This window comes from Nyctibius grandis, chromosome 22, assembly GCF_013368605.1.
Source record: "Nyctibius grandis isolate bNycGra1 chromosome 22, bNycGra1.pri, whole genome shotgun sequence".
NCBI lineage: Eukaryota > Metazoa > Chordata > Aves > Nyctibiiformes > Nyctibiidae > Nyctibius > Nyctibius grandis.
The window spans coordinates 4435745-4461179 of record NC_090679.1 but is presented as its reverse complement, the minus strand read 5'-3'; the positions used below and the strand labels follow the sequence as shown (position 1 = coordinate 4461179).

General features: G+C 37.4%; 1 protein-coding gene across 1 annotated transcript in view; it reads right to left on the bottom strand.

Moving 5' to 3' along the window:
• The window catches only part of DOCK2 (dedicator of cytokinesis 2), a 182192-nt gene that overhangs the window by 25801 nt on the left and 130956 nt on the right, over positions 1-25435 (bottom strand). The window contains exons 30-37 of the mRNA XM_068417297.1: positions 24333-24411; positions 15423-15523; positions 15274-15332; positions 13232-13380; positions 8904-8989; positions 2994-3150; positions 1908-1948; positions 399-489 (exon numbers count right to left, since the gene is read on the bottom strand). Of these exons, the coding sequence (XP_068273398.1) occupies positions 399-489; positions 1908-1948; positions 2994-3150; positions 8904-8989; positions 13232-13380; positions 15274-15332; positions 15423-15523; positions 24333-24411 (763 nt within the window). The remainder of the gene's footprint in view (positions 1-398; positions 490-1907; positions 1949-2993; positions 3151-8903; positions 8990-13231; positions 13381-15273; positions 15333-15422; positions 15524-24332; positions 24412-25435) is intronic.

Genomic DNA, 25435 nt, shown 5'->3' with positions numbered 1-25435 from the left:
TAAAATGAAAAGTCAGCTGTCCCCCTGTGATAGCTGGAAAATATTGCATTTAATTTTCATCATTGTTATGTTTGAGATAGTAAGAAATTAGCAAAATGAAAACCACATGGAAGTTAAATAGCTTCAGAATTTGCACACAATGTTCTCACTATAAAACTATTTTTGCTACAATATTTCGTTTTACCAATATGTGGCTTCTAATCACCTATTGAAAATAAAACTTCAATAGTTAATGTTATTTTTGTATGACCTACTGCAGTATTTTTAACTAGAAACTTGAACACCCCTGTGGAAAATACCTAATATGCAGTAACTCAGAGATTAAGACAATCACTTTTTAATTTATACATTTGAAAATTGCAAAAGCTTATTTATATATTGAGTTTAGAAAATCTAACCTTCAAGAGCCATGTATGGAGTAGAAGAGTATATGCTGCTTCCGTGTAATTCTCACAATCTAAATGAAGATCTCGCAGTTTATACAAATATCTGTTGGAGGAGAGATGAAGAATTAGACTAGATATTGACGTGACTGGAATACTGAGCGTCACAAAAGTTCTAGATAAACTCTGTAATGGAAACTTCATGGACGTCATGCAGTCACTACCCAGAGAGTCTTTAAGGACACTCTGAGAGGGGTTAAAGCTCTGTGCGTTTGCTCAGACTTTTCTGTGTGCTCTTTGTATGCTGAAACTTTGTGCAGAAAAGGAGGAGAAAGAGTAACCTCCTTCTGTGAATTGCTGTCAGCTCCACCTCTGAGAGGAAGAGCTAAGTCAGACCTCTGAGTCTATTATTTCTGGACTGTTACTATAGATGCCTTTCTCTGCAGCACTTCTCGGTTGCATGTAAATGCTTTCCATGTAAATAGATGCAAGCACAAAAGATAACACAAGGTAAAGGAGAAAACAGAAATTACCATCCCAGAAAGACAAAACAAGTCCCTGTACAACTTGGAAGGTGGTGGGGGCAGCAGAGTTGTTCTATGTTGCCAGTGTTCTCCTTGATCCCTAGGGCACTGCTGCTACCAGCACAACCACTGCCCATCGTGTGACTTAAGCCACATCTTTTCCAGCAGCCAGAAAGAAAAAGTGCATCCCATCTTCTTACACACAACGGGAGTTTTGACACCTTGCTGTAGCAGTTCAAGGCATGTAGCAGTTCACAGCTGTTAAGCCAACTGAAAACGTGTCTCCCTCAGCAATGTTTCTCCCTGGCCACTCCAGCTCACAGCTCCAGGCTTAGCTCTGAATCACCTCCAGTGCTCTTTCCAGCTGAGAGTCTGGGCTGTGCGCTGCAGTGGCTGAGGGGCAGGTGGTTCTGCAGATTTTGCAGAATGGGAGGAGACGCAGGAAACAGTGAGCTTTTGAACAGCAAGATTTGCTGCAGCTCATATGCAAAACTCTTGGAGACATTAAGAGGCCATGTCACATCTGAAAGAATTTGCCAGTATAGCTACAGCTCTTACAGAAAAATGCTTTACTAGTAATTCTGCACTGCAAGTAGTGTTGCCTATTTAAAGAGAGTCAGCAGACTGCACAATTCTACACAACCTGAATGTTTTTTCTGCTGTTCTAAATGTAGGATACAGCCTCCATCAAACCTCAAACCTAGCTGCATTTGCTGTATTTAAAACAATAGACAATGAATGCTGAGTGATTTGATCAACTAAAAGTTGATTCTTGGGGAAAAAAAATGCTGCTGCTGAAACCATATGATAGATTCCAAATTGCTGAAGGCTAAGCAAACAATGAAGTAAGAATATAAATGAGGCCAGGGCTACAACAGAGTCATTGTGAACTGTAAACTAACATTAAGTAACAGAAATCCAAGTACAATGATAAAAATGCAATTCATAAGAGAATATTATTGTCCTTTCCAAAACAGATCCAACGGAACAACTGCCATACCTGATATACATCTCTTCACGGTTAATGTCCTTGTAGAAATTCTAGGGACACAAACATTTAGAAGTTATCTCCTAATATCTTTTATTAAAACACAAGATAAAAATATAAATGCTGAGGTTTTGCTTTTCTTGCTAGTTGGACAGCATAAGAAATACATTATTTAGAGACTATCTCAAGTTTAAACCTGGCACTACTACTTCAATTAATATTTTAAGTAGCAATTAGTTATTATTTAGCTATTAGTTATTAATTAGCTATTAGCTGTTATTATACATACATTTGTATACTTCTCCACACTGTTGATAGGTAACACTATTGTGCAATACCCCTAAAGGGGCTAATTCCAGGCATAAAGCCCATTTTTGTCACTGTAACACTTCTGCAGGTGTATGAGTTGCTAAGGCTGTGCAAAATGTGTTAGAAGAATTGTCTCCTGAAGAGCTGCAGAAATTTATACCACACTGCGCAGTGATTACTGAGGAACTGAGTATGTGAGGGCAATACATATTAACCATGTTCTCCCTCCAGCCTTTAAAGTTGACGAAGGTTCCTCTTCAGCTTAGAGGAATTCCCTGGAGGAATCTCTATGTGCGATATCCTCATTACAAAATAAAAATAGAAAAAAAGCCAGGGCAGCCTAGAACCAGATCAAAGACTCATATCTTCTTGGCACCTTACTGCAAGTGTATCTTGCACGTTTCTTCCCTAGATTTAAAAACCATAATTGTTGAGTTGCTAAAGCAGCAAGTGGGTTAGTTCCTCATGCAAAACTTGACTCTGGCAGAAGTCCACTGTTACACTAAGCCTATCAAAAGGTAAAGGTATTTGAGCAGAAGACTTCCTTATTTATCCACAGGATCAAAGAAGATAAAACATACAAGCAAAACCAAAGAACTGAGCGGACGTTGCTGTCAGGTTTGTACATATATCCGTGCAAATAGATACAAAAATCTCTTGCCTCAGAGTTTAAATCACTGCTGAGCATTGATACCACTCCTATCCCCAGGAAGATTTACCTTCATCTTTAGTAAATGGATTCTAAAGCCTTTCCCCATTCTCACACAAGAACTACACGAGAGAGCATACCAGTAAGTTCACAGTGCAGCTCATGCGATTGTCCTTGCTTTCATCGTTCATCACAGTTCGGTAATCCAGCAGTTTCTCCAAGAGGCCTTTAACGAGGCTGACAAAACTTTCAACCAAGTTAGAAATGCCGGGATACTGACACGCACAATCTGTAAGACTGCAAACACACAAAAAATGTTTTTACAATACTGTGAAAATTAGTGGCCCATCAGCTGAAACACTGTTTGGACCTCAAGGCAAATACTGAATTAGGGCTAAAGCAACTGCAGAATGCACTGGGACTTCCCTTCGTGGGTTGGTACTTTAGATATCCAGAAGACAGGTGGGATATAAATCAAAAGAAAAAAATGAAACATTTTCTTTTCCTGTCTGAAAATTACTTCAAATTCAAGGGTATACCCACAATTTCAGAATGGAGCAACCTCCATCCCTGGTATAACAAACTCAAGTCTCTGGAACACTACACTATTGCAATAAATATGAGACCTTCCTTTCCTCTCTTACTGCGGAACATGAAATGCAACAGTTATTTACTTCTCTTTGTACAGTTACGTGTGACTAGAAAGTTCAAACTAACATAAATTAAAATTTTAAGTCAAAAAAGACATTCATGAACAAGACCTCACCAGAGAAATTTGCCCCTGAGAAATAAGCAAAACCAAACAATAAACTTGCTGCAGATTAAAAAAAAGCAGTTAGTTCTCTTCTGATAAAAATATAGGAAAGTGAGTTTTATACATCATCAGCAGATTCCAATTTACATTAACAAAATATTAGCATATGCTCTTTCTATAAATTGCTGAAGTGATTGAGGAGTAGATATTTCACATGACTATCATAGCTTTATTTTCAAAGCTTAACTGTTTAAACATTATGAAATGATTACCAGCACCTCATTAAGGATTATTTTCTTTCTTTGCTTAAGAGCTTGTTTCCTCTCCTTAGCATTTTGGTTTTCCATTGGGATTCTCTCTGACAAACTGCATTTTTTATATATATATATATACACACACACACACACACACACACATATATATTCACAAATATATTTATATATCCCCTCATAGTGCTGTGTATTGGTAGCTGGAAAGGTGTTGATAACACACCAGTGTTCTGGCTGCTGCTGAGCAGTGCTGGCACAGCCTCAAGGCTGTCCCTCTCACCCCTAAAAGAAAGCAGGCTGGGGGTGGGCAAGATCTTGGGAGGGGACATAGCCAGGAGAGCTGACCCAAACTGACCAAAGGATATTCCATACCATATGATGTCTGCTCAGAAATAAAAGCCAAGGGAAAGGGGCAGGGGGCATTCGTTATTACGTTTGTCTTCCTGACCAAACTACACATGCTGAAGCCTCACTGTCCGGGAAGTAGCTGGACATCACCTGCTGATTGGCAGTAGAGAATAAATCCTTTGTTTTCCTTTGCTTCTGCGGGCGGCTTTTGCTTTATTAAACTGCCTTTATCTTGACACGCAAATTCTTTTCCATCTTACTTTCTTCCCCCTGTCCTACTGAGGAGGGGGAGTGATAGAGCGACCTGGTGAGCACCTGGTGTCCAGCCAAGGTCAACCCACCCCAATGCACAAAGTAACTACATGTGTATTTGGCATGTTCTATTAATAACATATAAAAATCACCATGTATTCTTACAGGAAAATAGTAAAAACAAACTAGCAATTGCAAAATTATCCCTGAAACTATACTGTGTGCTTAAGCTGAGCAGTCTCAATGACACATTATTATAAATTTCTGACCTGTTAGTGTTTTATTAACAGCACTCAATTTATATGCAAATACATTTAATAACTTATTAATAATCTTTAAGTACACTATTATTTTTTAAACTTTCATTATAAAGTTTTAATTAATTGCAAAAATCATTTTTTACTCCTCAGAATTATTTAAACTTCAGAAAATACATATTCATATTAACTTCAACCGCAAAGAAATGCTCAAAGCTTTGGCCTAGGATGGGACCTGAGCAAAGTACCCAGGTCTCCAAGTTCTAACTCAAGCAAAGTAAAATCAGCACCTAAGGTTTATTCCTTTGATTGTAGAGATCCAACATAAAGTTATTTTGCTGAGACAGAGGGAGCATTTAAAGGAAGAAAATTGATATTGTACAAGATGTGACAGACAGAGGCTAACAGATAAAACCAGAATACTTGCTGTTGTCTGACTAGTCTGAAACAATAACTGAAATCTTTAAATAAATGATTGAAACATAGCTTGTGACATTAAACATATTGCAAATGGCATGTTAAATACTAATGGGTCTGAAGAGTTGACAACTGACAGAACAGGCTAGAGCATGTGAAATGGTGTTTGTGGAGAAGAAGGTAAGAAAGCCTCAGAATCATATAGGAGACCAGAATACAATACAGGAAAAATGGGGTTATTTTACATCTGTAAGTGTCAGAAACAGGATAAGATGCAAACAAAAGAAAGTACAGTCACCGTGTAAGTGACTACTATGAATTTTCGCCAGAGGTTCACTTGGAGTGACAGCAAACAAGGCAGACCTATGAACATTACTGACTGTGAAATGAACAGGAGTCACCAAGGCATGACATTTCTTTCCAATATGAGTAGAAAAACATTGATATAAAACACAAGCTATTGCTAGGTCTCACCCAGGATACAGTAGTAACTCCAGTCACCAAAGAAAGATGAACTTGAGTACACAGAGAACTACAAAACGAACAGGAGAGAGGAATATCTGTCCCACGAGGGAAGATTTAAAAAGTTGTCTTGCTCAGCTTTATACAATAATCCCAATAAAAAGGACCCATAAAACTTTAGAAGATTTTTTTTTCCCCAGGAGGGAGCAAGAAACCTTTGAATTTTTAAACAGAGCTTGGAAAAAATAGAAGTTTTAAAATAAAAAATATTTTCAATAAAGCTCGAGGGAACAACTGCATAACATGGGCCACTGCAATGACGGGGAACTGGAAAGCTTCCAGATCCTCTCTTCTGTTGTGCCTGTATTAGTAACTAAAACATGCCAGAATTCATTTATCTGAGCCTGAGGAAAAGTGGCATAGCACAACTTGTACTCCTATAGCTAGATGCTCCTCCGTTTCCCAAAACAGGGTAGCCTTGCCTACTCTGCCTGCTGAGAACAGCCTCCCGTCTGTTCCACATTGTCCCAGCTCCTCCGTGGGGTTGCCTGGGACAGCGTTCATTAGCACAGGGCATAACCCTGCCATGGTACATGCTAACAGTGAGGACTAAGGACAACTGCAAGGCAGTGATTAAACTTCTGCTGATCCCTTTTATTTTATTGAGCACTAGGAAGTTCCCAGCAACCAACCAGTGTGGGTAAGTGTCGGTTACAGAGGTGAGCATCCACACATACGACAGTCAGTGACTACTGCTAAATATCTGCGTTCAGGTGGCAACTGGAACTGTGCAGGAATGCAGACAGTTGCAGGAAATTAGCTGTTGAAAATATGACCAAATGAATAAATCTGGAGCCCAGTTTAACTGGGTCTCTATCCAGTTGGACCAGGGAGTTGGGGATAGAGGCTTGAAAGCCCTGCTTTGAAAGCTGTGGAGGTAGGAAGATTTAAAACAAAACAAGCAAACAAAAACAAAAGAGAGAAGAGAACAGGGTCCTACCACAGACAAGTCACCAGCCTCTGCTTCCACTGTCCCTCTACAGGCATCATTAAGCAACTTCAAGGATGGAACAAAAAAACATTATCTGGAGCTAATACAAAGTGACATCTTTAGAAATGTGGAAACCTTTAAGTCTTGTAGAAACATGGGAGAGTATCAAGGGGAAAAAAAACAGATATGTCAAAGAAAGAATGGTACCTTGGGAAGGCAGGAAGGTCAAAAGCTATGTGGTATGTTTGGTGAGACTATTTAACTGCACTACTGAAAGAAGGGTTTTAACTGGATAGATACCAGTTATGTAGAAAAACATTCGAAGGGAAGAGTAAACTGCAGACAAGACAAGCAAACAATGTTACACAGCTCAGAAAAAGTAAACTTCAAGGAGTTTCATACATAAGATCTGAAGGAAGCTTCTCTCTTTGCTTTGATAGTCTCAGTTCGAATACTCTCTCCAGCTTTAAGGCAATATAGTACTTCAAAATAGATGTAGACATTGTAGGAATGTCCAGAAAACATTGCATATGATAAACTGAAATATTGGGGTTGTTTACCCTAAAGAGAAGACCAAAGTAAACTTGATAGCAACTTCAAATTTGTTAAAAGCTGCTGCAAAGAGAAACAGAATAAATAATTCTTTATGTCCCCTGTGGGTACAACAAGAAATAATTGGCTTAAACTGAGGCAAGGAAGATTTAGTACGGATATTTGGAAAAAAACTTCCTAGCAGCAAGGAAAGTTTAGCACCGCAATAAATGTCCGCAGTGTCAGCTGAGTCCCCGGTACTGGAGACGATGAATTGCAGCGACAGTTCAGGCAGGCATCGCAGTTTCGCAGTGTGATTAAGAAAACTAGGTACTTGCAGGCCTGTTTCTGGTCATACCGAGGGCTACTCTGAACATCTCTGCATCACCTCTTAGCTATCCTGAAACTTGAAGCCAAACAGTAAACATTCAAAATTGAAAAATTACTTTATTGCTCTCAGTTTACATAGTCATTGCATGTTAGGAAACAAAAGAGACATTTTTAAAATTTCCTCTGTCCTTGCCAGTGTATCAGTTTCAAATAACAGTTTTATATTACTTAAAAAGCATCAGTACTTTTGCTTTTTTCAGATCTGCCTCTCTATATTTTATCTGCCTCCTCATAGGACAAAAATTAAACTAACATAGCAAACATTTAAATTGTGTTTGATTTAAATGCTGTTTCTTTTAAATTATACTATTTAATCAGAATATAATTACATGTTGTTTACATAAGATAACATTTACATATTATAATTTAATTATATAATTCAGTACTTTTTTACAAAATATGTTTGCACTGAAAGCAGACTTTTTTCCATGGTGGTATACACAAAGATTTCATGCTTCATCTGGTGAGGGATGTGACTTTGCAAAGATTGCTACCCTCTACACAAAAATACAATATATACAAGGTAGCAGGCTTGAGAAAGTGAAAACACACACACACTCAGTGTCACAAAGTCTACACCAATTTTGAACTGTGGCCAACATGCTCCAGTATTTTTATGCTTAATAACTACTAGGTTATCAATGCTTGAGAAAGTGTGTGATGAGCTATGTACTGCCTTACTGTCACAGTCTAAGGCACAAAGCTAGGAACCAATTCTCAGAGGTAGGTGCAAGGATTCCATCACTGCCCAATACATCACACACGCAACCTGCCACAAGTGAAGACACAGCTATTAAGTCTGAGAACAGAATGGAATGTGGGCGGCCAAGAAGACAAGGAGATGCTACATCAGGCTTTGGGACTGTCAGAAATATAGAAATAGAAGTATTTGTATTAATCTGTAGCACTTTGCAATATTCTCATTCCAGGATAGTCACCTTGTGCAAGTTCAGAGAATAATCTCCTGGAGTCCAATCTAGACATCGAGAAAATCAAGTAAGGCATTTTAAAATACCTTCGTCTTATTAGTGTGATATAAAACCAAGAAAGTTTATAAAGAAAAATGGGGAAAGACTAAGAAGTGATGTGAATATTTGATTATCTTTGCTTGAAAGTTGGGTAGCAAAATGCAGGTTAGGTATAATTTCTTCATAATTTAGCTGGAGCACAAAATACTGAAAAGCAACCAGGAAAACAGTTTTAATGAGCAAAAGTACAATTCAAACCAGGTTTACTGAAACAGTATGCTATGTCCAGTCCCTTCTTAAAAAAAGCTGCTAAGATTCTATTTTATTTTTAAGTGAGGTTACCAACTTGAGAAGTGGGAACAATAAGATAAAAACACATCCTGAAGGCATTTATTCTCATGCACTACTTACATGGACTCAAACAACTGCATGTAGTGTTCATCCCCTCGTCCTCCTTCCACCTCATGATCCAGCTTCAAAATGATTTCATTTTCAAACTAGTAAAGACAGAAAAATCAAAACACTGAGCAGATATCCAGAAGTCAAACACATTTCAATATGGCATCAAAAGAATATCTTTGTGAGTTATATCACATATTCCCAAGGGTTAAATGCTTGAATATATTCCAGTTCAACAATGCACAGCTGACTATCTCCAGATACCTGTTTCTTAGTACAAACTGGTAAAATAACCTGAGGAAACAGGCTACAGTGTCTGTATGACGGGCTTTCATAGCACACCTCTGATTTGAAATGCAGGATTGCAGAGTAAGTAGAATCACTTTCACCCAGATAAAATATGAACAATGCTACAGTATGCAATACCTTATTTAATTGCTATTTGTTAGGTCTATCTCAATCCTAATTAGGAAACAGTGGCATATAAACAAAGACAGTAAACAAAGTCTTTTGTAGTTAAACACAATTCTTTCCGCTCTACTGCATTTTTTCAATTTTACTTTACAGTTCATTTGGAGCCATCAGCAGCCTTATTTCTCTTCTCGTAAGGTCAAAAAGTACTTTTTCCCCCTCTGTGAATTAAAAAAGAATCTATGCAGCCTGTGTGCATACAAGGAGAGAAAACCTGTTAATAGTTCTCCACTGGTCATACCTCATTAGCTATCACTAATCAGCCAACTCTTAAAACTCCCAAACGCAGCTTACAGAGAAGCACTACAGCCCAGTCTGCAGAGTCGCCCTTGACACTTCAACCCAGCTACTGGGCTCAGTCATTCCTATAAGAAATTTCTTGACGCTGGGTACCTGAAGATGTTATCTGTATTATTGACTTGCCATTCCTGTCACACCCTGTAACAATCTCTCATATACTCTTCAGGTAGTTTTACTAACTAAGCAACAGAAGTTTAAAGGGCTCAGAATTAATTTCTATGTATAAGTAGTGAGTGTGTTAGTGTATATATGTGTATCAGTAACATGGGTAACATAAGTACACGGCAGTTTCAGGACTAGGCAATATTAAGCAAAAACATCCAATCCAGTCGTTTTCTAGAGCTGAAGTCTGTGGACTTACTGCAGTAAGACAGGAATCTGTGAATGTAGTGCAAGTCAAGCACCAGTTAAAATCATCCACATCTTAAATCCTTCCTAGCACTTATTCAGCAGGTAGAGAATTGATCACTTCTCTAAGAGGCAATAATTTCACAGGTGCTGGATCTGAACAAAAAACCCTCTCCCTAAGCATCTTTTCCTGCAGTTTCTCAACAAGCTGCAATAAAAAAGCCAGTTGTTTGAACCAAAAAAAACCCACCCAAAACTGGCAGAAATATAGAATAAAGTTTTAATGTATCTATGCCTAAATGAAGCCCTGGAAAGGGTATTTCTCCTCTAACTCAAACAGAGTGTGCCTAATTGTCATTGGCACCAATCTGGCTTTTAAACCACCTGCTATCTAATAGATCCAAAAAAATCTCCACATCTCTGAATACACTTCAATACCAAACTGCAAAACATCTCCATTTTTTCTACATGAATCTGTCTGAAGCATCAAGCCATACAAACTTGGTTTCTGCTAGTGGGGTGATCTCACATCCTTCCGAAATCCTTAGGCATAATGAAATTTCAAGAACTGAGAGTAAGAAATATGGGTATTTACAGCAATTATAAATCCCATGTGCCAGAGGAGCTTGCTGAGAACACCTATATTCACTCATTTAGTAACTTCGTACAGCTGTTAGCTTAGAAAGAGATCAGACTCCCATAGGTTCACTAAGAATAAACATCTATCCTCTAACCCTACCAAGAGCTACGTAAGCCCCAGAACACACCCCCGGTCAGCACTATTTTCTGACACAGTCCAACAACAGTCAGGAAGCAAAGCAAATATAGCCAGCTTCCCCAGATGGCTTCAGCAACTGGTGGAACCAATGAGAGACATTAAATTGAAAATACCAAACACAAACAGAATGACTTATTTGAACAAAAATACAAACACAGATGAATTAATCTTTCCTAAGCCAAGTTAAATCCTTAACGTAACTTGAATCCATGTTTATTTCAGTGATATTTTCATTTACTCTGGAAAAAGCTAATTTTTTTTTAAAGTTTGGTCGGGTTTGGGGATTTTCTTTAAGTAAGTCTTTTCCAGTTTTTGGCCTCAGATTATCAGTTAGAACAAATACTACTAGGTTGCTTGATGATGTGTCTTTCTTTAGGAAGTCTTAAAATGTACAACCTGATCTTTCAAGGAGTGTTGATAACCCATCTTTCCTTGAATATAGTGCCAGTACAGGCTCAACTAGTAAAGATGTCTCTGTTTGTGCTTTTTTCCCCCTCTCTCATTCCAAAGGATTAGATTAGAAAATAATTATTTATTTTTAAAATGCAGCAAAATTATGCTTTAATTGAATGTCAGTCTAGGCTCCTGAGTGCCTAAGGCAGTCTTGAAATTACATGTTATCATTCTCAAAATTCTATATGAAACCTTTAAGAAATATCCTTTATAATACTAAATGCCAAGTTGAATATGAAAATTGTCCACTAGCAAAAGTTAGCATATACGTGTTTGTTTATCAAATAATTTTCCATTAATATTATTTCTTTGCCCTTTCTAAGATGGTAACAATCTTAAGTAATAAAACTTAATGTGCCTTTCCTTTAAAATATATTTTTTTTAAAAAAAACTTACCAGAAATGCCAAACTTAGAGATGCAAGTTTAAGCCATTTATCTTAATTACCTCATCCATAAGAAAGGAGAAAATAAACCCCACAATTCTTGAGCAGTAAATGATCGCAATTTCTAAAGCAAAACGTTGGAATCCAATGAGACTCAAACGCTCAATTATGAAATAGTTTTAGTGCCATCCGATAAAAATTACCTCTTATTTTTAAGTTGCAATAAAATGAATGTCCTTGTTACCCAGCACTGAAAAAATATCACCTGAAACTTATTTCTACTAGCATAAGAAGTGATTTAAGGGTCACCTAAATGCCTGGGTTCTTCCAGGCTCCTAAGCTGTTCTTGTTAATCGGTCAGGGTGACTGATGAGTTCTCGGGATTTTCGGTCTGTACAGATCTGTGCGTCTCTCCCAAGAGATGATGTATAAGCCAAGAGCAGGAAAACATTTTTAAGAAGGCAAATATAGGACTATTAGGACATGGAGGGAACAGATGCACAGAAGCAAAGTGCTTTTTAATCTTGGCCTTGAACCATAAGCTTCGCACTGTGGAATACAGACCAAAATGGAAATTCCACCTGCTCGTTTTTTCCACACGTAGTCAACACACAAATGCCCCACACGATTTAAAGTGCTAACCACAGCTGGGTACATGAGTGACATTTATAGTTACTTTCCTATGGATGTCTAAAATTATGACTTTTTGTTTGCCACTTACCATTACACAGATTGTTCTAAATTAATTATCTGAGTAAAGACAAAGCCGGAATCTCCTGCTTAAAATTTACTGTGAAAGGCAGTGTGCAAACACAGCGTAAGGTAAGGCCCTGCCCAAAGAGCTTGCAGAGAATGGAAAAGTCAGCTCAGAAAGAACCGGACAGGTACTCACTGCCCAAGCAGACACAGCACGCAGTGGCAGGAGATTTAGATTACATTCCCAAATGTCTTATCTCACCATCCCTATTTCTATTCCATCAATCAAAAATATTTAATACTTGTGATTGAAAAATCCTTTTCCTTTTCAAAATTACTGTAGAAAACATTTTAGGAATGTCAGTTCTTCACAGTGGTTTTTCTCACAGTAAATATTTAGAAAAGTTAGAGTTTCCTGAGAAATCTGATAATATATATTTAAGTATTCACTGCTACTTCTGTCAGACATTCCGAGTTAAAAATGGAAATTTTTGGCTTATAAATATCTATGTCCCAAGGAAGGGATATAATGAAAAATTTAGGTTAGAAAGGACTCCTAGAGGTCATTTAATTCTACCTTCTACTTAACCGAGGGCTGACTTCAATGTCAGTGTCTTGTTGTTTAGAACCTTTTTCAGTATAATTTTGAAAATTTTGATAAAGATCCTGCAACCTATCTGGGCTCCTCTTCCAGCACCTTATTGATGTCATTGTGACGAAAGTTTTACTTAAGTCCAACTAAATCACTCTGGAGAGCCTACACTCACTTGCACAAGAGCTCTTCCTGTTGTTCTTAATATTTTGGATTTTACTTTCCGTAAGCAGAAAAGCCCACACAACAAATATTTACCAGAAATAAACTGACCACATGCAATTTCAATGAATTTTCACACAGAGTATTTTTAATTACCTTTTTGAATTCTCCTGTCCTTTGATATTCACACAGCATCATGTCAAAGAAAATTGGGATTGTGGCTTTTCGTAGTTCAACTTCTGGAATAAGAGTCATTTCCAAGATGGGTCCAACCATCCCCGGAATAAAGCAAATTTTATTCTGGCCTGAAACAGAAACGTAAATTGGGTATTTGTGAGGAGAGGGAAAAATATTTTTTCTTAGGAAAACATTTAGGACATGCAATCATTTAAAGCAAGATTTTAAACCATCTATGTTGGTAAAGTCTTAAAACTTAGCCACTGATCTCTATTCCTTCTTGAAAGCTGAAAGCATGTTAATGGATATAGTCTCATTCTAAGACACCAGAATTCAGTGCCAGAAATTGTCATGTATGTCAGCTGAGTTGACATTTTCAGTGAACATTTCAGTTTTTCAGCTTTTGACATCTCCTTTTAAATACTTGGAGTAATAAACCTAAGAATCTCCCAAATTCTATCAGTAGGAGAGTGCCACACAGTAACGTCACATGGTGTAACCTTTCTAGCTTATGGAGGAGAAATACATTCCTTGCTTTAATTTCTGAATAACATCAAACATTGCAACCAACAAATCAAACCAACCAATGTATCAAACATTGCAAGCAATATAGAAACACTATCTACACAACTCCTAAAACCACACAAAATTATCTTGTAGCACAACTGTTATATCAGCTGCCAACGAACACCCAAATCTGCAAAAAACTCAACCACGTCCAAGATGTTCTTCAAAGGCTGCTTATTTCTTGGGGAAGAAAAATATGTGAAAGTTAACAGAAATCATAAAGAAATTTCATATGTCCTAATAGAAGAACTTTGCAAAAATTTTCCAAGATAAAACAAATATTCTACATAGTTCACTTAATAAGAAACAATCCCTTTCAGTGCATAGTTGGCTTCCTTGTGTTGTAATATAGGGTGATATTATGGCCTCTCCATGGCTTATTTTACTTTGAAACATTGCTGTGTCAGAGGTTCAAACATACTGCAAAACTTATTTGACCAACTCAGAGGTGAGAGGAAAGGTAACCAGTAGAATGTGAGCACACTAAAAGGAGAAACATGGAATTACTTTTGCCTCTACAGCAGGCATTGCCACCCCACCGAGGGAAGAAAATGTCCCCATTTGGAGATAATGTTTCCTTTCAAAAATGCTCTTTTATTACAGCCACTGAGAAGATTCCACACCATTCTTAAAATATAAACTTCTGATACATAGAGGTTACACAAGTTTTCCTGGATGAAATGACTGCATTTTAGCTGAGTCAGGACAATGAGGACCTCAGGAAAAAGGGAAAAATGCTATTAGCTTTTACTCAGCACTCCATTGAAGTGGCGCATAGGAACAAAAGACCAGACTGGCTTGTGGTCAAGAGATCTCAAATAGACAGAATGGATGTAAAAGCCTTTTCCTCTGTCTTCTCTATGTTAATAAACTGATGAAATCCAGTCTTTTAATGATTAACTGAAATTAGACATTCAGCTTGCATTTCAAAATGTAATCATAGGTATCATCATAATTGTCTTCACTGTGTACTTCAAAACCCCTCTATAATACATATTTTCACAGAACAATGCGTTATTGTTTCCTCTATTATGAACTCTCAGAGGAGCAGTAGCAGAACATGGCTGCACAACAAATGTAAAAACGTTTTGGAATTTTAATCCAAACAGATTCCAAATCTGAGCCAATCATTTCTGGAACTGTAGATTCAGACTGAGCAGCAACCTTCTCTGGGAAAATTTATCTGGTTCTCAAATTTAGCACAATAAGATTTCTGAAATCTTCTGATTTCAGCCATCTTTGAAATCTGAGCAAAGGCTCTGAGCTCTCTTAGACATAAAAACCAGGCAGTAGTCAAACAGTATCTCATGTCAGTTCTAAGCTTAATCACGGGTGGGAAAACGTAAATTCAAACAGCAGAAATATTTACAAAAGCAATTCATGTCAGATATTTTCCAATGAAAAAAGCCATATGCTATGGATTCAGTTGCAATTACGTTCATTTGCCTACTCACCAAGTTCGTACCACATGTCACGGATAGCAAAGCCAATTAAACATCTCATATCTCCGTATCTAGAAAAAAGAAATATGAAAAGTAGCTTTTTATCATCATTTTACTACAAAATTAAAGATATAAGCTAAAGTATACACATTTTTGCTTACTTGTTCTGGATTTTGTTGTACTTTGCATGGGAGAAGTTTTCTAGCTGTAGTGAATCTTGGGTAATAAAAGCCACAGCCAAATGAAAATAGTTGTTCCACAGCTGTAAATTGAATATAAGGAAATTACAATAGTTTTGAGACAAGCAGGAATAATATTAAACTATGCATAATGCTGAATAATTTATGAACCCAAATAATGCAAGCAATGAGGTTTTTTTATATTATGCAAAGAAGTACATCATTAGTATTATGCAATTAGTAGAAAAGCAAGAAAGATGAATTTTAATAACCCACTGCTACACATTTGCTCTTAAGAACACAGCAGCTGAATAAATAGTGCTAAAAAAAGATTCATATGAGATTCATTAGCTAAGAACATTAAACCATGAACCATAGCAGGACTAGTGAAATCTTAACAAAGGGGAGCTAAAGGCATCCAGTGTAACTGCGCTGTATTTGAGAACTACTTCAAAAGGCAGCTACTGTCTTCTCTTTGGATTCTAAACCAACAATGATTTGTGTGAAATTCCAATATATTTTGTTAAGAGCTCTCTACAAAAACAAGGGCAAAATACATCCCTAAATAACTACTTGTACTTGTACTACTACATGTACTTGAACTAGAAGAACACCCCTTATATTTCCAGTGCACAACCCTTCGTTTCTGAAAGCAAATTACTTGTTCTCCAGACAATCAAAATGAAATTCTTCTCTCACATGCTAAAGATGGACAGGGAAAAAGACAGGGGAAAAAAGAAACTTCACTAGGAAACACAATTCAAGGAAGTCAATACTATCTTCAGAAGCTTCTAAGCAGTCAGCAATGGCTTTAGACACTTCTTTTAAAACGTAGCTGCATCTAAAAATGTGTAGTAGGTATCAGTGAGACAGTAGAAAGGCAGCAGTAAATGTATTCAGTGGTAATTTAAAGGATGGAAATAAAACATATAACATTATTACAGAGCTCTTAATTTTGTATAGTGAAATACAACTCCAGGTTGGGAACCCAACCCTAAATAGCCTAGAAATATAACGTTTCATCAAAAACTTAAGTGACCTCTGTCCTTTATAACCTGGAAAGAACTCTCTTGTGCACAAATAACCAGGAAAAATAAATACCAAAAAACAAAAAACACACACAAAATTACAGACTTTTCCTATAATAAATAAAATCCTCAAACATCCTCTATAACGTGAAGCAGATCCTGCATTTAATTTATTCCTCCCTTCGAGGCCCAACTAAAGCTCTCTGAAGCAGACTTGCTTATTTAAAAGCCCTTAGGAGGGCTGTTCCTGTCTTTAAGTATTTACAGCCCAGAGAGCACAGTTCTCCCCGGTGCAGATCCACGGACTCAAGCAGCATTCGCTGGAGACAGTTATTAATCTGTTACATATTACACCATACAAATATGCTCTGAATTCACCCAAACCAATCACAGCCTTATTAAAACTACATTTGAATATGAGCACTAGGAAGGCAGCAGCTTTTTTTGTCTCCTTAATACAAACATTTTAATTATGTTCACATCTGATTTTTGACAGTATACTAATAGTACATACTAATTTAGAGCATTTTTCCCCAGGATAGATGTTATTTATGCCCTGAAAGGCCTGTTTTCCCCCCTTATAAAAGATTTTAAAAGATTAATTTGACCAATTTAGCATTTTCAGTCCCTTGAGAAGCTGTATTTATTGATGTGTAGGGAATGTACCATGTGTATGTCAATTACACCAGTAAAATGGAAAATTTCTCAAATTGTTCTAGATTATGGGGAGAAAAATGAAGCCTTATTAGCACAGTTAATGGTCTATTTATTCATTTATTAATTCAAAGTTCAATGCCACCTTTGTCAGAGACACACCCTAAAGACTCAATATCCTTATTTATAAAATACATTTCCATTCATCCTCAGAGTACCTGATGATGGCTGAAAAAATACTCTCCTTTGCATTTCAGTAGCACAATCAAGTTAAGAACTTGCAAGCAAGTACCAAAATGAACTTTAAAACCCTGTGAGGCAAAGTAGACTCTCAAAAGTAAAAAATGGCAAAAGCTGATAGAAACAGATTTTAAAATGAAAAAAAAAATGCTTATGAGAACTGTTTTGTTTTCTCTTAAACCCACAGTACCATTCTAAGAGTTTTGCATTTGAACATCCAGTTATCCAGCATGGGGTAGGGCTGAAGTGAAGTAGCTCAGTGTCAGGAGAGGACCAGAGCTCTTGTGCTCTCATTTGTGTGATATTCACGCTTTGCTGCTCGTTGACACGAACTCCAGTGCTGAGTTGTCGGCTAGGGACAGAGTACTGGGAGACAAGCTAGAGCTGAGAAGTGACCCTTCTCTGTAATTAGTTATCAATTATTCACTGCAAACTTCTCCTAAGATGCAGCATCTGACAGTAGCAGCACGGTTTGGCTTAGTGTGTTTTAACACTTCAGAACGTGGCGACTGAACTGGCTGCCATGGCGCTAACCACACGTGGTGAGAGGGCTGCAGCTCTGTCAACACCCCTCCACAGCAGGGCTAAGGGGACTTCACAGAAGAGGATCTCTCATTTCATTTCTTCCAGAAAACATGAGGTGCCTTCCCCCTAGAAAATGTGACAGCTGCCGTACTGGTAAATGTGGAAGTAATTTACTAAGAAATTTCCAGCCATCTCACAAAGAGCAGGACATCTGGATGATTTTTCAGGATAACTACCAAAAGTAAACACTGCCGCCTCCTTCATACACACCTTTGAAACCAATGCCTCTTTTGCACTAACGCCTACCTTTTAGCCATTGTTTTCTGTACAGATATTTTTGCTCAATTCTTTTTGATAATGTAGGAGAAACATTAAGTCTTTGGAAGACTTCTGAATTTCCAACAAATTATTGCAGATACTAAATGTACTCCAGCATTTCATAAAACAGACAAGATGACAGGTTTTTTAAATTTTTTTCTTGAAATATTATCATAGATTCATAGAATGGTTTGGGTTGGAAGGGACATTAAAGGCCATCTAGTCCCAACCCCCTGCCACGGGCAGGGACACCTTCCACTAGACCAGGTTGCTCCAAGCCCCATCCAACCTGGCCTTGAACACTGCCAGGGAGGGGGCAGCCACAGCTTCTCTGGGCAACCTGGGCCAGGGTCTCACCACCCTCACAGTGAAGAATTTCTTCCCAATATCTAATCTCAATCTCCCCTCTTTCAGTTTAAAAACTGTTCCCCCTCATCCTGTCACTCCATGCTCTTGTAAAAAGTCCCTCTCCAGCTTTCCTGTAGCCCCTTCAGGCACTGGAAAGTGCTAGAAGGTCTCCCTGGAGCCTTCTCTTCTCCAGGCTGAACAGCCCCAACTCGGCCTGTCTTCACAGGAGAGGTACAAGCAAGCTCAGCCCCTTAACACCAGCAGAAATAAAATATTTCAGATAGATACTGGGTTCATTACTCTGATTTTGTAGAAAAATGGCTCTTACAAACTTTCTGCATGTATGCATAATTGGAAACTACATGACGTTACCACAGCTCTTGAGCTAGGTTAGCTAGAAATAACTATTCTGAACCTTTGAATAACATTTGTAAGAAATGATAGATTGATTTCCAGGATATATATAATTCTCAATATGTGATGATTTTACCTCAGAAATGTTCTCTTTCACATACGGGAATCCATTTCTTCATCACTTAAAACTAAATAATTTAAAAGAAACATCTATTTTTTTACTATTTTTGTGAGCCTTTTGAGTACAAGCAATTTTAAAAAAATGAATAGCAACTTGTGTTTTAAATAAATTGTGTAACTGGATCAATCACAGACAGCGAAATTCAGTCACAAAGAGAGCACACATGATGGCATCATGCAGTCCTAAAATTCTGAACCAAAAGAATCCCAGACTGGTTGGGGTTGGAAGGGACCTCTGGAGATCATCTGGTCCAACCCCCTGCAAAAGCAGGGTCACCTACAGCAGGTTGCACAGGTGGGTTTTGAGTATCTCCAGAGAAGGAGACTCCCCACCCTCCCTGGGCAGCCTGTGCCAGGGCTCTGGCACCCTCACAGCAAAGAAGTTTTTCCTCATATTCAGATGGAACTTCCTGTGTTTCAGTTTGTGCCCGTTGCCCCTTGTCCTGGCACTGGGCACCATGTCTGTCCTGAGCAGAGACTGGCCCCATCCTCTCGACAAATACAGTCACAAACATTACTCTGCATTGTCTTTCAGAATATCACACTAGAAAAATACAAATTGCTGAACAGAGGCGTAAGCAGAATGTGAAGGCTAAAATGCAGAATAACTCACCAACCAATAAACATTAAAAATTAAGTAAGCACTACATTCTGTTTACATGGGTTTACTAGGGTTTTCTACAGTGACTGCCACTATCACAAGTAGTGCGTATTTTTCCTTGTGTATTTGTAATGCAGTGAAGCTTTTGATTTTGGGGTTCCTAACAGAAGATTTAAAAATAAAAAAGTAAGTTGTGCAATTCTGCTTGTGATGCTAAAATACATTTAATTACTGCTGAGTGGTGCCTAGTGCATGCAAGAAAGAGGGGAAAAAGATGAAAAATAAGCATTTTTTTTTAAATCAGACTGACATTATAATGGAATGTGGACTATGCCTTTTATAATAAAATTCTGTGGCAGGAATATAGATGATTAATATGAAATTATGATTGCTATAACAGTCCAGATTTAGAAATATAATCCTTTCTAATGCCCTGTAAAAATACTGCTAACAGAGCGGAAGGGTAGGAAGGAACGGGAATCAGCAGCAGTGTACTTTCCAAAATAGAAACACTACGATAGCTATGCCTGACCTCAACAAAATGGTTTCGATTTGCTCACTCTTCCCTGCCCCTAATCTGTCAGAAGCTGCCACCTCCAATCAGAAACGTTATAAAAGGAACGTGGCACAAAAAACGTCATTTCAATGAATTAAGTGGCACTAAGGGTGGCAATGGGTGCTGACTGCACTACAGTGCTGATGTGTTCCGTCACTGAATGGAAATACTACACAGAGCAAGGCTTCTAAAACCAAAGCTGAGGCAGCCATGAGCTGACTGACAACAGAGTGAAAATACTCTGTTGTCCTACACAAAGGTAACGCCTAGCTAATGACATCAGCTACTAACAAACAAAAAAAGGTCATACGAGGTCCAAATAGGTTCTATAAAGGTAAACGTGCACATTGGAAATTTTAACTGAAATTTTGAAGTGAACCATTAAACGTTATCTTCATTTTTCTGTTGATGGAAGACTGGCTTATGTTTCATTCAAACTAAATAAAATTTAGAGGAAAAAACATATATGTACGTCTCAGACATTTATTGAGGATACCACGAGTGTATATATTGCATAAGTACCGAACCACACAAAGTTTTTGTTATACTTAAACCCAAGAAACCAGGGTGACTTCCAGGGAATATTTTTTCCAAAATGTATTATACAATTTTTAATATTTTTGTTTATTTGTTAAGTCTCTTTTGAAGAACCCATCTCAACTCATAAATCCTAAAAAAAACAAACACCAAAGCCAACCCACAACTGGAAACACAAATACTCTTACACTTACACAACACTATCCTGACTAGTGAGCACCAATATGTGGCAAGTAGTGTGGATACTGGCTGGCTGATGAGACAGTTCTGCATTCAATTAAGAGAATCCTTATGAAAGTTATAAAAAATAAGTAGAATATTGAGAGCAAACACAAAAATATAAGAGGGAAAAGAGAAAATATAAGCAATTTATATTCACACAGGTAAGACTTTTTATTGACACAAAATGCAACAAAAGTCAATGAAGAAACTGAACACCATTAAGACATATATCGTTGTGTCTTCAGAAACAAGTCTAACCTCAGACCTGCTTTCCTAACATATTTGTTGCATTTTTCTCATATGCCATCAACGTATCTCCTTACATTACCTTAATATGCTCATTCTGAGCTTAAACTATTATACTGTCCATAGTTACAACCCCTCAATGACACGATTTACACTTCAGTGAACTTTTTCTAGTTGTAAACATAGAACATATATCTGGAAGGAAACCTGAGAGGTCAGCTAATCCAGCTCCATATCCCGGGGCAAGATCTGCTAAACTACTTCAGACAGATGTCTGTTCTAGCCATTCGTTAGAATCTTTAAGTGAGAAATATCTCCTAGCCTTTCAGATAATCTGTTTCAATACGCAACTGTGTTTAGATCTAACATAAATACAAGCCAATGACCTCTTTCAAATACAGAGACAGGAATACAATATAAACTGCTAAATATTCAAGTTTTTTACCTATTCCAGTAATTCCTACTGAAACTCCAGATTTCGGTGTATTACACCTTCAAGTTCCCATTTAATTTCAGTACTGAAGAACACACGTTAATGTATTACACAATATCCTTTCCCTGTTTGTACTGTACGCATTCACAAGCTTAAGGTATCATGAATATTGTGAGCCCTCGTTCATTCTTGCTTCATGGTTTATTTTTGGTCACTCACTTAATGAAAATTCACTCCCTTCTCTCCTGTAGAATCATTTGCTCTGGAGCTAACAATTTTGTCTTATCAGCACAATAGTAAATATTCTGTAACAAATGCCTTTTAGCTAGTTTGCTCTTTACTGTTCCAGGTATTGCTGTATTATGACATCGGAGAATACCTGCTGTATGCAATCTCTAGTTATGGCTTGTTCTCTGAGAGTGATGATGTACATCTGAGTACATCCAGCACGTAAACTCTGCATGCAATACTCAAAGAAACCTCAGAGAAAACCACCTCCTCACCCAGCAGGCGTACAATCTCAGACCTCGGGTGACTATTTAGTTACCTCTAGTAATGCTTCTCAAGCCAAACAGCAGCTCTGGCACTTCCTGCCTGACCACTGCAATGATAATAAAAGCACCGGAATTTAAAAAAGGGCTCTCTACATAAATGGACTCAGTGAACCAAACTTATTACATACTAAGGCAGAAAATCTAACAGCACATCACTGCTGTGCTGTGCACAGTTTTAGTATTCGTCTCTGAGGTATAGAACAGCTTCACCATTGAACCTATGGCTTTAAGCTTATGCATAGTTTTAAACTTAAAGATTGTAACCACTGTTCATCAGATATACCACATCCTTTCACAGGTCCCAAATGATACCACTCCTTTCCTTTCTGCCCGAATCACCTAATGAGTAAAAAAGGTAATTTTGCTTTGGGAACAAGAAAAAGGCCAGGAACCTTTTTTCCTCCATTTAATCAGCTTCAACAGAGTAGTAAAAATTTCTTCATTGCTTTTGTCTAGATTTAAATATCTTTTTTAGTTGTTCAATTATTTCATAGCCTACTTGTTTTGTCTGGTTAGGTTGTCTGCTATATATTGTCATGTAATCACTCAGCCAAGTGAACAATCCTTAGATCGACTTAACTGTGCTTTAAATTGCTCAGTTCAAGAAGGACAGGGAACTGCTAGAGAGAGTCCAGCGCAGAGCCACGAAGATGATTAAGGGGGTGGAACATCTTCCTTATGAGGAGAGGCTGAGGGAGCTGGGTCTCTTCAGCTTAGAGAAGAGGAGACTGAGGGGTGATTCTGTGATTCTGTGAAATAGCCTAAGAGACATTGTATCATAAATGCGTCAAGGATTTGAGAATTTCCAGCAGGGATATTTACTAAAAGGAAATTTTAAGTTTGCCATAAGAAACATCTTTCCCTCTGATTCAAAAATCTTAACATTATGCATATATACATTTGTAAAGTCACAGCTTTTGAAGGTACAAAATTTTTAATGAAATAAATGAGGAAAAAGCTCTACATTTCATACTTGGAGGCCGCTGTAACTGAGTACAAACCGAACGTTTTATCTTTCTTTATACTATTGTCTCTTAAACCCTTGCTGTGTAACCACTTACATGACTGCTCTGTAGCTATTTGTGACCAAGGTATTTTATGTTAAGGACCCAGAGACCAATACCCGAGCAGTTTTTAGCATAGTAAGCCTAAACATTCACACGCAGTAGAGTAGAATCACTTAAAACAGATTGCAAGTTGCAAGATTAACCATAAAATATAAACCCCAAGAAATCAAGAAGGCAGAGCCCTGAACTTTCTCTGACCTTCATGGTTAGGGTCAATAAGTTATTATCTAATGAACAGGTTAGATTTTTGTAATCAGGAAGCAGTTTTGAACTTAAAACATTTACTCCTAACTGCAGGTAATATAAGGAGTGAAACAGAATAATTTTTCATACTGTACTTTGTCAGTGTGTTTTCTATCTAGAGCACACACCATAATTGGGCAGCGTTTAGTGACCAATCCTGATTCTAAAACTGTATTTACATTTTAATGACAATTTAATTAATGTGAAAACTACAGACATTTTCATTTTTACCTGAAGCAAGTCAAACATATGGTAAAATGCATGACCAAATAGTTAAGTTATAAAGAATGTTACTGAGCAAAGTAAAAAAACAAACACACATAATTCTGAATTATTTCATAAAGAACTCTTAAAAATAAAGGAAAATAAATAAAGAAAGAAAGGGAAGACTACAAGTTAAAAATAAAAATAAATTCTACGTGTTAAATACTCCAGGAGTCAACCAAAGTTAAGCTCTTTCTGCCCTATATACATAGGAGTGACACTGTACAGGCTACGTGCATTACATCAAAGATTGCCTTTCTGAATACACTTGGCTGGCTAAGGAAAAAAAAAGTTTTCTGCTTGCCAGTTCTGAGAGAATCAGAGTCCAAAATACTCTGGGTGCCTTATCATAAATAATCAAAGTATGATTTTCATGTCTTATCAAAGATGGCCTAATCCTGCCACACTCAAATCAACGATCATTTTGATACCAATATAAAGTACCAGAAGGGGCTCTGACAGCCCAGAATGATCATACCTGCACGTATTAACTCGACGCAGCGGAAAAGTCTAAATACTTACTTGGACCTCAAAATTCATATTCTCCAGAAATTTCTGGTTCATTGTCTCTGCAAATTTGTTGATGGCTCTCAAGAACACCCTAAAAAAGAAAAGCAATGATACAGATAAATGTATGTAATCTGGGAATCTATTCCAACCACGTGTGATATTGGTGGAAACACATTTAAACACTGAGCACAGCAGAAGCAGCAAAGTTCACACATACATGAACACAGCAGATGACGTTCTGTGCAATGGCATGTTATTTAGTCTGTTATACATAAATTTAAGCATGTGATTGTCAAAAAGTTTCTTGATCTCTGTTGAAAAATTCAGACAATATAATTTCTTTTCCTCTGCTGCACACTGCACTGCATTCTTGAGAAAACATAGACAACAATTCTTTAAAACACAATTTTACCTTCTGTGTGACAAACCCGAATCATTTACAAGAGTGTTATTGCCTCCTCACGGGTTTGACAGCTGAAAGAGTTCCTGTACTTACGTTATTAGTTAGGAGCTGCCACTGCATTTTCCCAATTAAAAGGTATTATGTGCAGCTTTTCGTTTTCTCACAGGTGGTGAGGGGAGGATGACACCTCTGCCCATCTTCCTCCTCGGGTTGATTACAAAAACACATTCAAAGCTGAATTAATACACAGTTACTTCTTCCAAGAGGAAGAGTGTGAACATTATCCTTCTAGCTTGAAAAGCAGCACCTATTTATGCTCGTTATTAACGCAGCAAGATTAAGTCACATTTCTAAAGCTGATTTCTTTGTGTAACTTTCCAGTACCGTACATTTGTAAAACAAAAAATCAATTGTATCTCTAAATATTTATAAAGTTTATTTAAATAATTCAGATTTATTCAGTTTACAATTTTGATAACAAGTGATCCATTTTCCCCTGCTTCACAGATAAAAATTTTAAAAGTTTTAAGTTGAAATATTTCTATGTGAAACACTGAGGGCAAACATACTGCAACCTGAAAGAGGTGAGCACAGGGGAAAACACCACCCTGACTGTTCAAATACAATGACTGACTGTGAACTCGCTATTACCAATCAGGAAAGAGACCTAATGGTTGTAACAGACAGGTCCACAAAACCCCCACCATCTTCG